Below are 15,591 nucleotides of genomic sequence, written 5' to 3'. Positions count from 1 at the left end.
GGCTGACCAGCTCATACCATTAATTTAGATTAACATGTTGTCCTTATAATATGATATAATCGGGTGCCATTCTATCCTACCCACTGTGTAAGGCATTTCAATGTGATGATTCTAATAATTATTCAGTAGCTTCATCGTTCTGATTGAACTTCATTCGACCTTAAGTCTTACGAAAAAGAAAAAAATCCATACCCATAACAATCACCAATTCATTCAAATCTGAATATCGAGTAATTCAATTTCATATAAAAGTTGCCGCCGTGGCCGTGGAGCAGAAACCAATACATTCAAGCTTTCCGTACGTGGATGTTGTGTACAGAAATGTTACACCCTCACCCATTACAAGGCCATTAAGCAGTATTCACTTGATTCCAAATTAATCGAAATATGAAAGGATTTTCACATGGTGTAAAGCAAAATGTTTTGTTTGGACCTCGCCATGGCCTCGACATAAAATATACTTACTGGATAAGGCACCAATGGATATAAACAATGTGAAAATCCCCCTCTCGGGCACTTGTGTTCCCGTCTTACTGCATTGGAAAAGAACATGAATATCGTCGATGTTAGACGGAAGATCGCACAACAATTGCAGTTTATACATAGGCAATGTGTCAATAGGTCAAAATCATTCATTCATTCAATTATTCATTCATTCATTCATTTATTCCTTCGTTCATTCATTTATTCATCCATTTATTTATTTATTTATTTATTTATATTCCTTAAGGCCCATGAATACTGTAAATGTCATTAGGGTAAATGAAACAGTAAGCAAACATGTATATTAAACGAAACAGCATCGTAAATGAAATGTGTAAGCATATCTTGGTACAGTAACATATGAAGTTTCGAATAATAATAGAACCATATGTGACTATGGTTAATCATATCTTGTGGTACAGACCAACAACTTAATTCAAAATTTGCGAATGTCAACATAGAGACACGTTATGCTGTTAACAAAGCTATCTCTAATAGACTGTGGATCAAGACGATCCAATCAAATGCGTTTAACGGTAAAAGCTTCATTGCACGCGATGCATCGAGACTGGTTCTCAGGCTTCAATAAGTACAAAGAATACGTGCACGTGAGCTATGTATAACCCATCCTAGGACGCGCAAGGACTACCTCGTCTCGGCGAGTCTAGCCCATACCTCGAACACCTAACAGTAAACATTTTTATTAAGAAAATGTATAGATGTACCAAATTAGGATTAATCTAACCTTTGTTGGCCTAATAGTTTCATGGATTTAAAAACACGATCGAAAATATTGTAGTCGCGTGCCAAAAAGTTCTTAGCTTGATTAGTGAACATCTCATTTCTCATTTATTCAAATTCTGTTTATCTACTTTCTGAAAATATGAATGAAGGAAGAGTGCTATAATTTGGTTAAACAAATGTCAAAGTACTTCTACTGGAAATTCAAATTATTGTTAAACTGTGATTATAATAATAACCTTTTAATTGACCGGACTGATAACTATATCCTACTTATTTATATCAAATTTTAATATTCACAAAGCAGCCAGACACATATGATCATTATGTTATTTTCCATTTCGAAAACCTTTGTTTGCAGGTTTTTTTTTATCAATCATGTCGCGTGTTTTTTACAATTTGTGGTGGATGACAAGGAATAAAAAATATGATATTTAACGGATCTGTTGTAATTGGTATTTATTTGAATATGTCGTGTTTTGAGAAAAAATTGGAAAAAAGACTGTAAAGTTTTTATAAATGATGGTTGGCCTTCACTCCTATCGTATTTTTCAATTTTCCTTGCGCTGAAGTCATTAAAAACTCGTATATATTCCTAGAAATCAATGGACTGCTCCGTGCGTGTAAGTTATATCCCTTTCTATCGACGAGCGACGCTGGCGCATGTGACAAACATATTGATTAGATGTTATACTAACAAAATTGAAGTCTGTAAATGCATTGCTGGATTAGCAACATGTACATAAAGGGCTTTCTTTAGCTAAAAACAGTATTCGACAAAGAAAATCGTGAGCTATATATCCACATGCATATGCGATAATATCAAAGCTTATCAATTTTTTTTCCGAATGTTGTAAGTATTCATAGACAAGATATTTGCACTAACCATCGATAGATGTGAAACGGATTAGAAAATCGAAAATGTACGTTTTTTCTTTTTCATTCATTCTCTGGATAACAACCACAAATTGTAATATGAACATCAATACGATTGGAGCACAATTAATAGATTAAAAAAATCATGGTAGGTATTATCGAAATTTATGTACATATGTTAAATAATATTCATCGCTTCTTTTCTCTTAAAGTATCCGCAAGTGACGACTCCTTTTTTAAAACCTCTGTTTTGAGAAAATGGTTCATAAAGCACAAAAAAAGAAAAGAGTCATTCGCTTTAAGACAAGGCTATGCAATTAAACATATAAACGTATATTTTTCTCTGTTTTAGTGACCAAAGATGCATGTATGACAGGAGTCGTAGGATAAATAGATGTTATAACAAAAAGTTTATTTTTCCAAAATAAAGTAAAATAACCCAACTCCATATATCTTGGAATGTTGGTGTAGATCTTCTGAACAAATACGTGTGGCTTTCACTGTAGCATGGATGCCATCACAAATATTGGATAATGAACTAATATAACCTAGTGACGAAAATTCATTCATATGCATACAATGTTTAGCCTCTTGTGATGTTCTTGATATAATTAGGTAGCAAATAATCTTGAAAATCATATGCTACAAACTAATAGGGTCATTTGTTACCTTATTTGATTTTGAAAAAGGTCGAATTACGAATGAATCACACACAACTTGATCATTTTCATGTTATTTGAACTTTGAATTGAGCGGGACTTTTCGTTAAAATTCTAAATGATAATAATGATACAAGCATTTTGAGGTTTATCGAGTTATCGTTCAAAAATGCATTACAGACCCCGGGAAGGTTATCTTTATGTGCTAGTTTCACTTTGCACGAGACATTAAGAGGCCAGAAGCTACATAGATTTTCTCACATGCTTCACAGGGTGATCCCATGGTTGCTAGGGATGGAATAATTCGATCTCGCACGAGTAGGGTAAACAGCTGACACGCGATAAGACGGTACTCACAATAATGTAACGTCATCATTTTTTGTAGCGTAATCACGTTGCAAATTGATGATGTCATCAATTTTGACACATATTTTATAGAGCAATGACGATGGTGAGATGAAAAAGTCTCACAACACGTTACAATTTGTTAATTCTTTTTAATCATTCAGAACTATTCAAACATAGGCCTGTATTGTAAATGTGGATATCTCTGTCCACAAAAAAGGCCAAAGTAATATTCTATTATTTTTGACTAGTTTCAGCTTACCATACTTACACATTAAACTTCGGTCTTTTCTGGTTCAAAAGCCATTAGTATCAGTTAATTGCTTGTCCTAATATAATCATTTTAACAAATATCGACCAGGAAATTAGTTTTAATCAAACTAGCTGGTTGTAAAATAAGTATGTGCTAATTCACAACATAGCTCATAATATAGAGGAAAAGGTCAGTGTAAAAGCAGAATGTCTCTCACAACGCTCTGGTGACATTAAAAGCAGGGACATGTAATCTGATTACAGGACGACTTTTGTAAAGGACCTAAGGCACCGAATAAAGCTGTATTAGCTAGCAATATTGATAGACAACGTTTCTAAAAATAGTAACATGGGGTCCTAAAATTCGCAGAAATAAATCCATTAAAAGCTACACAAATCGGTTTCAAGGTTTTTCGGTTTTTGTTTTTTTGTTTTTGTTTGTTTGTTTGTTTGGTTTTTTTTTATTTGTTGGATTAACAATAGGTCTCTAAAACAAGGAGAGAAAATGATCGTACGCAAGTCGCGTAAAAAACGAATACATATGTTCTCCGTCATGTGTCAAAAGTCCTAATTGATACGTGTTCGTATAATTATGCGGCAGAGGCATTTATCTAAGACAATTTTATCAATGACCTTTTTGTCACAGTTGTGTCGTGAACGAAATACTTATCGCGGGTATGGATAGGGTGTGTTTGTTTTCCGGTCTTTTATACGTTGAATCCTGTCGTGACAGTGTATATTGCTCGCTGACCGCTGGGACGCCAAACCCACGGCATAATGTCAGTCATAATGTACCTTCGCTTCCACAATTATCGTGACCCAATGTCGATGTAATGGCCACAAGAACACGATAATACTTACAATATTTTCTTCCCGCTGTTTTTCACACGAAATCATCCATTATCTGTTATGTGCAGTTCGGTTTAAGTAAAGCAGTTATTTAACTCCAATATGTTTTGAAAGCAAAATTTTCAAAAACGATATTTGAATTGAATGCAAAGTTTGTATTTTGGCATCAAAAGTTTGTAATTATTTAGAACAAATAATTGAAAATGATAGTGACATAAATAAGTATAAGGTAAATCTCGATCATGATAATAACCGGAAAGTAATGTTTGTCCTTAAATTTTCCTGATATCGTGAAAACACAATCAATTCATAAGTATTCAAATATTGTCTATTTTGTACCGTGAACATGGTTATGTTAATGAAAAGGTCGAACTAAGCTCTGTACCCGGTAATTCAGATGTTAGAGTTTGTAATAATATATCACAGATTACGATAGTTTATGATTAATATATCAAATTAACATTCATCACGAATGATTATGAACACTAGTTCAGCTCATTATACGTTACGACTGTTTCGGAACTCTATTTCAAAACATCTAACGTATACACTGACTAGAAACATTAGATCAAATTAATATACATTACGACAGATAAGGAACACGAGTTCGAATTTACATAAGTGACAGTTACGACTGACGAGGAATAATAGATAAAATCAACATATGGTATATTACGACTGATTAGAAAAACAAATCGATATACGATACGACTCACCAGGAACATTAGATCAAATTTCCATCAATTACGACAGACTTGGAAAACAAGATCAAATCTACATATATTACGACTGACCAGGAATATTTGATCAAATCTACATAGATGTACAACTAACCAGGAACACAAGATCAAATCTACATAAGTTACGACTGACGAGGAACACAAGATCAAATCTACATAAGTTACGACTGACCAGGAACACAAGGTCAAATCTACATAAGTTACAACAAACTAGGACCACAAGATCAAATCTACATAAGTTACAACTAACCAGGAACACAAGATCAAATCTACATCAATTGCGACTGCCCAGGAACACAAGATCAAATCTACATAAGTTACAACTAACCAGGAACACAAGATCAAATCTACATAAGTTACGACTGACCAAGAACACAAGATCAAATCTACATAAGTTACGACTGACCAGGAACACAAGATCAAATCTACATACGTTACGACTGACGAGGAACACAAGATCAAATCTACATAAGTTACGACTGACCAGGAACACAAGATCAAATCTACATCAATTAGACTGACCAGAAATACTGGATCAAATCTACATAAGTTACGACTGACCGGGAACACTAGATCAAATCTACATACATGTACGTTACGACCGACCAGGAACACAAGATCAAATTTACATAAGTTACAACTTACCAGGAACACAAGACCAAATCTATATCAATTACGACCGACTAGGAATATTGAATCAAATCTACATAGATAGCGAATGACCAGGAATATTGGATCAAATCTACACATATAACGAATGACAAGGTATATTGGATCAAATCTACATATATAACGAATGACTAGGTATATTGGATCAAAACTACACATATAACGAATGACAAGGTATATTGGATCAAATCTACATAGATAGCGAATGACTAGGTATATTGGATCAAATCTACATATATAACGAATGACAAGGTATATTGGATCAAATCTACATAGATAGCGAATGACCAGGAATATTGGATCAAAACTACACATATAACGAATGACAAGGAATATTGGATCAAACCTACATATATAACGAATGACTAGGTATATTGGAACAAATCTACATATATAACGAATGACCAGGTATATTGGATCAAATCTACATAGATAGCGAATGACCAGGAATATTGGATCAAATCTACATATATAACGAATGACAAGGTATATTGGATCAAATCTACATATATAACGAATGACAAGGTATATTGGATCAAAACTACATATATAACGAATGACTAGGTATATTGGATCAAATCTACATATATAACGAATGACTAGGTATATTGGAACAAATCTACACATATAACGAATGACAAGGTATATTGGAACAAATCTACATATATAACGAATGACTAGGTATATTGGATCAAACCTACATATATAACGAATGACTAGGTATATTGGATCAAAACTACACATATAACGAATGACAAGGTATATTGGATCAAATCTACATATATAACGAATGACAAGGTATATTGGATCAAATCTACATAGATAGCGAATGACCAGGAATATTGGATCAAAACTACACATATAACGAATGACAAGGTATATTGGATCAAATCTACATATATAACGAATGACCAGGTATATTGGATCAAATCTACATATATAACGAATGACTAGGTATATTGGAACAAATCTACACATATAACGAATGACAAGGTATATTGGAACAAATCTACATATATAACGAATGACAAGGTATATTGGATCAAAACTACATATATAACGAATGACAAGGTATATTGGATCAAATCTACATATATAACGAATGACTAGGTATATTGGATCAAAACTACACATATAACGAATGACAAGGTATATTGGATCAAATCTACATATATAACGAATGACTAGGTATATTGGATCAAATCTACATAGATAGCGAATGACAAGGAATATTGGATCAAATCTACACATATAACGAATGACAAGGTATATTGGATCAAATCTACATATATAACGAATGACTAGGTATATTGGAACAAATCTACACATATAACGAATGACTAGGTATATTGGAACAAATCTACATATATAACGAATGACTAGGTATATTGGATCAAACCTACATATATAACGAATGACTAGGTATATTGGATCAAACCTACATATATAACGAATGACTAGGTATATTGGAACAAATCTACATATATAACGAATGACTAGGTATATTGGATCAAACCTACACATATAACGAATGACAAGAAATATATTGGAACAAATCTACATATATAACGAATGACTAGGTATATTGGATCAAACCTACACATATAACGAATGACAAGGTATATTGGATCAAATCTACATATATAACGAATGACTAGGTATATTGGATCAAACCTACATATATAACGAATGACTAGGTATATTGGATCAAATCTACACATATAACGAATGACTAGGTATATTGGAACAAATCTACATATATAACGAATGACTAGGTATATTGGATCAAACCTACACATATAACGAATGACAAGGTATATTGGATCAAACCTACATATATAACGAATGACAAGGTATATTGGATCAAATCTACATATATAACGAATGACAAGGTATATTGGATCAAATCTACATATATAACGAATGACTAGGTATATTGGATCAAATCTACATATATAACGAATGACAAGGTATATTGGATCAAACCTACATATATAACGAATGACAAGGTATATTGGATCAAACCTACATATATAACGAATGACAAGGTATATTGGATCAAATCTACATATATAACGAATGACCAGGTATATTGGAACAAATCTACATATATAACGAATGACTAGGTATATTGGATCAAAACTACAAAGATAGCGAATGACTCAGAGCACTAATGGGCGTACCTGATATAAGGGAACACAGCATAGGTGTGGTTCTGTGCTACAGCCAGTCCATACCTGGAACAAGAAATCAATAATTATTAAGAATAAATGAAATATATTGAAATGATATATTTTAATTGGAATTATGGTAGATTTAACCTCCTTTATTGAAAACGCACATACAAATGAAATCCTTGTTCTTACTCAGAGTCGATAAAAGTAGGGCAAGAGATCAACAAATGTAGTTTGATGGATGTTTGTATTAGGAATACGTATAATCAAACCAAGTTTAATGCTATCTCAAAGTCATATATCTTTATATGTAAATCACTCTTGACAGTCTATTCAACTGTTAACACCATATGTTTTTCCTTTGACACTTACTTATAAGTTAAAGCCACCGGGTATAATACAGAAAGAATACCTAAAAAAAGGATAACAAAACCGTAATTCTAACTCAAAATCGATAAAACCAGTGCAAACTATGAATATATATATATATATATATGTTAAGTTGTATGGATGCCCATGATAAAAGTACAAAGAGAAGGTGCTCGGATGGAGTAAACTTTTTCTGCTTCTTCAATGGCACTTTTCATACAAATCTAGGTCAAAATCGAGAAAGACATGTTTTCAAAAGAAGAGCTCTGGTGATAACAATGGAACCAGTAATAATATCAATAAACGTGGAACATCGGATCCTCTCATTGTTATGTATCATAGCATTGGGAATAAGATAGAGAAAATAAACAACGGACCAGGGTTAATTAACTTCTTTGTTATAATCAACCAATTAATGTATAGCAGGTGTTTGATTCATTTGTTTCTCTTAAAAGAAAATGTTCCTTTAATCTCCCCTTATGTATTTTAATTTCCCAGGGGCTAGGCCAAAAAATTGTTACATAGTAACGGCACTAATTGAATAATTCATTGGCAAATATGCAACCCTCAGGAAAAAATGAAGCACACCTTGTTTTGATATCAACTGAAATAGAGCAGGATGGGTGCACTCCGAGTTTATTACAAACGTTCATTTCATGCAAAGGCGCTATTAATGTAGATGATTCTAACAACTATCCGATTGGAAACTTCAAAAGCAGCTTGTCTTTGATACCGATGATAAAAAATTGCCATGACCTTAATTTACCACAAAACATTCCAATCATCAATTTATATTTTGCATATAAGATTAAAAACCCCAAAACATTTATCACTACCGGATATACAAGATTAGGGTATGTTACAAAACGTTGTTCATTTAAGGACGTGCCTGGTTTTAAGGGGAAGGAAAACCGGAGTACCCGGAGAAAAAAACACCGACCAAGGGTCAGTACCAGGCAACTGCCCCACATGGGTTTCGAACTCGCAACCCAGAGCCAGAGGTGGAGGGTTAGTGATAAAGTGTCGGGACACCTTAACCACTCGGCCACCGTGTCCACCCCCCCCCCCCCCCCTCTCACACCCCCATCCCCCACCCCCATGTTTGTAGGTTCTCTTAAGATGGTGCCTTATAATTCGTGCCTTTTCACCGAACCGCCTCAGCACTTTGGCATGACCTCTTCTCTCCCGATCCATTATAGTGACACCTAAATTGGCCAATTACATCTCTTTGTGTACAATTCCGTTGCTGAGAGTCAAAAACAATTTAAATCATTTTGTAAGTCACAGCACTGGGACGGCGCATGTGAAGCAATATTATGAAAAATGTTATTTGAAAAGAGAAGTAATAAAAATCTCAAATTTAATGCATTCTTAGACAACCATGTATCATGCAATATGGACAGTGGGTGCTCTCGTTTGATATGACTCTGTGTATCGCGCTTACATGTCAAAATGTCAGTTTGCTTATTAATTAACGGTATTTCACTACAGATCTTATCCTCGCGTCCAAAATGATATCATATACAAAATACACAGGGATCAATTCATCCTCGGAAGAGCATTCTTTTTGTGGTGGAACCAAGTCACATAAACTCGTTAATTCTTGTGTAATTGTTACTAACGAGAGTGAAAGAAATACCATATACAGCAACCACTCATTATGAAACTTCTCTATATCTCATGAAATATCCTATCAATACTAAAAACAGACATACGTTGAGTCTATAGAAACATCACGTTCATGCCTTTGCAAGTGTCTATGCATTGGATGCTGAACCTTTTTTCCACGTTCAGTGCATATCAATATAACGTGTTTGTCATCAATCGTTCCAAGGAAGCTTTATTTAACAAACGTGTTCTGTTTCTAGTCCAAACAAAATTACTGTGACGTCATTGAACAATGTTTTCTATGGGTTGTCACGAGCGTTGCGAAGTCATGAATAAAACGTCAAACATAAGTAATAGTTGGTGGTGTTTCAAGCCACTTTTAGAGATAGAAATTAGATTTGAAATTTACCAAATACTCAGAATGGTCGTCATTGTGTTATGCTAAACATGTTGTAATGCATCTTTGTCGAATTACGAGTTGCTGGAATGTATCTCTAGAAGCCAATTTCACGAAAGAAACAATATCTGCACTGCGCACTGAGTAACTTGTTATGAGGTTGTGGCTTTGTCTTACAGTAATAGACATCGATAATCATCAGCCTTCCAATAAGCACAAAACGTTCACGGCATCAGAACAGTAATTTCATAGGCTTTTGCATTCCCTTGCAGCTTGACATTGCTTTACGGACAAGATAATACTGTTGTTGTGCCTGATATCATTTCAATTTCACAGGTATATCTTATCTAAAGTCTGGTTAGTTTTGGATTGTTGGATTTGCACAATGCCGTTAAACCATATCTTTATCTATTCATAATTCTGATATCATAGTGTTGATGTGATTATTGACACAACAGAATGCATTTGGTGATATTTTCCGCCCCTTTATCTTCTTTTCAATTTGTATCGACCAAGAACCTGCTAGTGGGCTCCTGCTCAGCATGTTTTATTTAACATATAACTGAAAATATACATTTTTTGCGGTGATATTATGTTATCGTTTTACGCGCCTGAAGCATTGTGCTAAACTATGTTCGATGTACTATTCCTGCAGAAAATAAGATGGCGCGCTATTTGTTTATTTCGCAAATCTATTATAATTTGGAAATGGCGGAAATTTGAGTGCGCCGAAAAGAATACGCAACAAGTACGCTACGCATTTCTTACGCACAATTATCATATGTGAGGTTGTTCGACGTTGTAGAATAGATAGGGTTACACTAGTGCACGTAGACTTCACTGACATTTCTTAAATATGATATGAAATTTTGTATTTGGTAATATAAACACAAGGCTAAACTATCATCCTGAACAAAAAAGACCTTTTCATGATTTTATGGTCAATTAAAGTTATTTCAAATGTCAAACCCAGTGTTTCAAGTAATCTATGAAACTCCCCAATTCCGAAGAGGATTTTCGGGAAAATGTAGCGCTTTAGAGCTGTCATTCACTCGTCGATGCAACCTTTCTCTGTCTAGACAGCATCAAGTGGATATGTACATGGCACGTAGTTATCCAGGCTAGGTTCGGTACAGCAGTATGCAATAAAATCATTACCAGGTTTCCTGGGACGACTTGAACGGACTATACCGTTACCGAACTGTATAAACCCGAGCGCTTTTAGACGAGATGTATCGACATATTTTAACATCAGACGATTCTTGTACCTACGCATCGGGGGTAATTGAATAGCAATAAAAGTATTTGCATTTTAAAGTGCAGTGATCAGCAACAAATGCTGCGTCGCCATGGCATAGACAGTATCAGAGGTAGCGGCGAGGTATTGCTTGGAAGAGTTAATGAAGGCTGGCTAAAATGTCAGATGGAGCGCAAATCATTAGAGAACTGGATGAATGGCGGTGGTAACAGAACAAAGTCTTACACACGTAATTTCAGTGTGCAATAGTTCTAGTTCATTGCATGATTCATCTATTCAAGTGTTGTAATACATTTGTTTTCATTATAATGAATTCTTAATTTGTCTTTTTTGTCTTTCCGATTTTGAATCCTTAAATTTCAACAAGAAGCAAAAAGTACTTCCGGAGACAGAAAATCCGTTTGTATCGCTTCAGTATATAGACGATTTCTCAACTAATTCTGTTGAAAATGAAGGTTACAGGCCCGAACCTTTAGGTAAAGTAATCTACCAAGGCGTCCTCTTAAGACAGCAATAAGCAAATGCAAGTTTTTTTTCTGATTACATGGCAAGTTTTGAAATTGTATCATAGGCCAAAACAAGAGCCCTCGGATAAATTTCTGATTGTTTATACACAAAGACCTAATTGTCCAATCTAATTTTCGAGAAATTGTTGGAACGGTTACACCCTCTGCAGGACAAACGGACTGAGTTACCCTGTTGTTTTCAGGACAGCAAACTTTTATACGGTTACTTTGTGCAAAAGTCATCTGTGTTATCACAGTAAGAGAGCAATGATAACTCCTATTGAACGTACACGATTCCACCGAATAAATCTTTAGAAAAGATCCTTATGGAAGATATTGACCCCCATCCTCTTGTGTAAGAAAACTGTGGGGACATTCCTTATACATGTACATGGCGTCTTCATTGTTTTATTGAGATAGACGACTTGATTGAAGCAGAAGATAGATATTTTTTTCGAAACACGTGGTTTTATTTTACTTTTACATTTTTAACGGTCTCTTTGTAGATTTATAATGTTGTCTGTATTTGGCAGATTTTGATTAAAATTTTGATTTCATTTTAATATAATTAATTTTTCTTTGTTTTCATGGTAAATACTCAAATGTGATTGGTCGAAAAATTCTTTTCATTCTTCTATGAAAGAAATTCCGAGAATGGCGCGAAAAATGTGACGTCACAATACGACAATTGACGTTGCGTATTGATTTGAGAAAAAGAATCCCATTTAAAACCAGTAAAATTGTACATAAAACATGTTTTGAATAAGAAAATCATTTTCAAAAATTAATTATAAGGGTTGATGTCTTTTTTTTTTTTTTAGTTTCATCGGGGTATGAAACAAATTTTGTTTGCAAACTTCGGTAAGAATCCGCTACGCGGATTCATACAGTTTGCAAACAAAATTTGTTTCATACCCCGATGAAACTAAAAAAAAAAATGACATCAATGCTTAAATAATTCTTTTTTGTATTCGTTTCCAGTTTCATGCAATTGGCCTTTTAAGTTAAAAGATTGCTCAAAAGATGAAAAGTTAGTATCAGTTTGACCCCAAGAACATGTTAAGCCAATATCATTCAAATATAGCTCGAGATCTCAAAATCTAGATCATCCCAGAGTCAGCAAAACAGACAAGTAGATGTATGACATTTTCCTAGAATAGCACTATAAAATGGCTCACAAGTTGACCTCTGACCTAAATGTGTTGATTATTGTCAGGATCAAGCCATAGCTTTAAAGAAATATAATATCCTATATGAATAATAAACACCCAACTTATATTTGGCTTATATTCTGTCATTTTCTAAGGAGACGTTGAACCATTTATCGGTTAATGTTTTATTTTGTATTATTACCCGATATCCTTTGTCATAACCTCCCTCGTATTAGGCAAATCGAGGGATGGCGAGACGGAAAATAGACGTGCATCTAAAGGACATTTGAAAAAGAACCGAGAACTGTGCGAGACATTTCGAACAGCATGGAAGCCTCTAAGCTGTCGTTGTTCTCCACATGAACATTCCGTTAACAAATGCAAAAGCTGTGATGTACATATAAAGAGCTCAGAATAGTTGAGGTCAATCTGTTTCCTATTCAGACAGGCTAGATTAATAAATACAACACAGTAACAAAGCAGTAAGTTACATTTTGAAACTTCCAGAGCTTTTCTCGTAAGGAAACCTGAAAAACGCTCCTTTTTGTGGTTTCCTGTTCATGTAGATATTTTATACTAAAAGGGAAAATAAATGCAATTAGATACTAACTGGCTTATTATGGGGAACAAAATGATGATATAAAATGCAACAATAGTGTAATTGACAGATGTGACACCATTATGTCGTCTGTGAAAATTTCATAAATATGCGTTTAGTTCTTTCTTCCATCTTCTGTTAATCCAAGGATATCCTTTGAAAATGAATAACGTTATAGGCGCATCAATATTGTGTATGCCCCACTGAGCTCCACTAGTTACATTTATCAGGGCAATGTCCTTCCTCATCCAGCGCCAACGTCAACTAAGCGACGTTACTTAGAGGGTTCACTTTATTCCTCTGTCCAACTCATCCCATAGATGTTCTATTGAGGAGAGGTTAGATTAACATGAAATTTGACGAGGGCACATAACTTACATGGATGAAATTTCAACACCATTATTACATTCTATAACATCTTTTTATTTCCGGTAAACCGGACGATTTCATATTACGTTTCTTTTTCCTTTCAGTATACATATGTATATGTTTCAAGATATAGCCTTCCGCCGTTGTTTGAAAATGTTTCCCTATATAATCCGTTCACTTTTCCTGAGAAGTAGATATCGTTGTTGTATTGGCCGATGTCCAAAAATCTGATCAAGTCATGCATATAATTGCTAGATTAGGATTTCGACGTTATGAGGGATGACATGAGTATGTAGGCGGCTTTCTATAGAAAACAAAAAGCATGGATCAAAAACAAATTAACCGCTTAAACAAGCATGGATTTGCTTTGGTTGTACCTCCTTGTTATGTCTAAAATCAAAACATATAATATACGGAAACCATCGAAATGTCATCATCACCCATTTATGCTCATAGTTATGTCTGTATTACATATATGCTTTCTCCATCTTAAATGGGTGTTCTTGCAATACAGTAAATCACTGAAGTCCATCAATGAGTCACCTCGTCAAAAAAGGGACCATCTTCATATCAGTAGTTCAAAGTATGGGAGTCTATTGATTAGCCAAAAGTTAAATAGCCAGATATGAAATATAAATATTCTTGGCCTCACCCTTATAGGAGTTTGAAAAAAGTCATATAAGGACGATCCCCTCCTTTGGGTTCTGCTGGATACTTGTATAGTGTCATCAAGATGAAATCCTACACGGTCACTTTATACTGACGTTATTCCATCAAATTCATACCACAAACTTAAAAGTTGTACATCATGAAAAGAGAAGCAAGTACTAATCTACATTTATATACATCGGTTTTTTGATGGCGAAGGATCAGAACCCTTTGGGTGATCAGGTGGCACAGTAATAACACATTTGCTTTTAGCCTAAGCGGCTTTTTTTGGGGTTCGTTTCCACTTTCGGACATGAAAAGGGATTTAATCACCTGTCCGACCCAGTAGGTTTTCTCCGGGTCATTTGGTTTCCTCACTTCCCACAACACGACCCCTCTCGGGCTTATACATCTCATAACCTTTTCATTTCCTCACGGGGCAATTATCAACTAAAGACTAAAGTCGAAGCAACGTCAGAGGGCTATTAGGAAAATATAATTTACTAAGAGGTCAAAAATGATAACCATCCTGACCACAGTTTTATTTAAATGTTTGTTATATAGTAGTTGGTTCATATGAACATATTTCAGAGAACTACATTACAGAATTAAAATGCTCCTTACAAACTCCAAAACACCAAGATTTGGCATTCCATATATGAAACATAACATTTACACTTCATCTTCCAACTGTGATGCATAGAAGATGTATTGTGTTGTGATACTTTTGATAATATATCTGTTGTGACATTTCCTTCTTCCTTCAAGGAATAATGTTAAGATAGTGTAAACATCAAGACATAACTACGCTTTATTCTATAAAGAGTGTGCAATGCGCTATGTGATTGCGTGCTAAATGTATAGAACCCATAACACCAGCTGTTAAAACATTGCTGAAT

General features: G+C 34.4%; 1 protein-coding gene across 3 annotated transcripts in view; it reads right to left on the bottom strand.

The window, feature by feature from the left end:
* Window positions 1–15,591, bottom strand: part of LOC117335681 (DNA damage-regulated autophagy modulator protein 1-like) — a 100,267-nt gene that overhangs the window by 17,936 nt on the left and 66,740 nt on the right. For all 3 annotated transcript variants that reach the window (XM_033895836.1, XM_033895838.1, XM_033895837.1), the window contains 2 exons: window positions 7,798–7,851; window positions 466–533 (listed from right to left, as the gene is read on the bottom strand). In XM_033895836.1, the coding sequence (XP_033751727.1) occupies window positions 466–533; window positions 7,798–7,851 (122 nt within the window). The remainder of the gene's footprint in view (window positions 1–465; window positions 534–7,797; window positions 7,852–15,591) is intronic.

Source organism: Pecten maximus, chromosome 10 (genome assembly GCF_902652985.1).
Source record: "Pecten maximus chromosome 10, xPecMax1.1, whole genome shotgun sequence".
Taxonomy (NCBI): domain Eukaryota; kingdom Metazoa; phylum Mollusca; class Bivalvia; order Pectinida; family Pectinidae; genus Pecten; species Pecten maximus.
The sequence above is the reverse complement of the archived record's forward strand: the minus strand, read 5'-3'. Positions and strand labels throughout refer to the sequence as shown.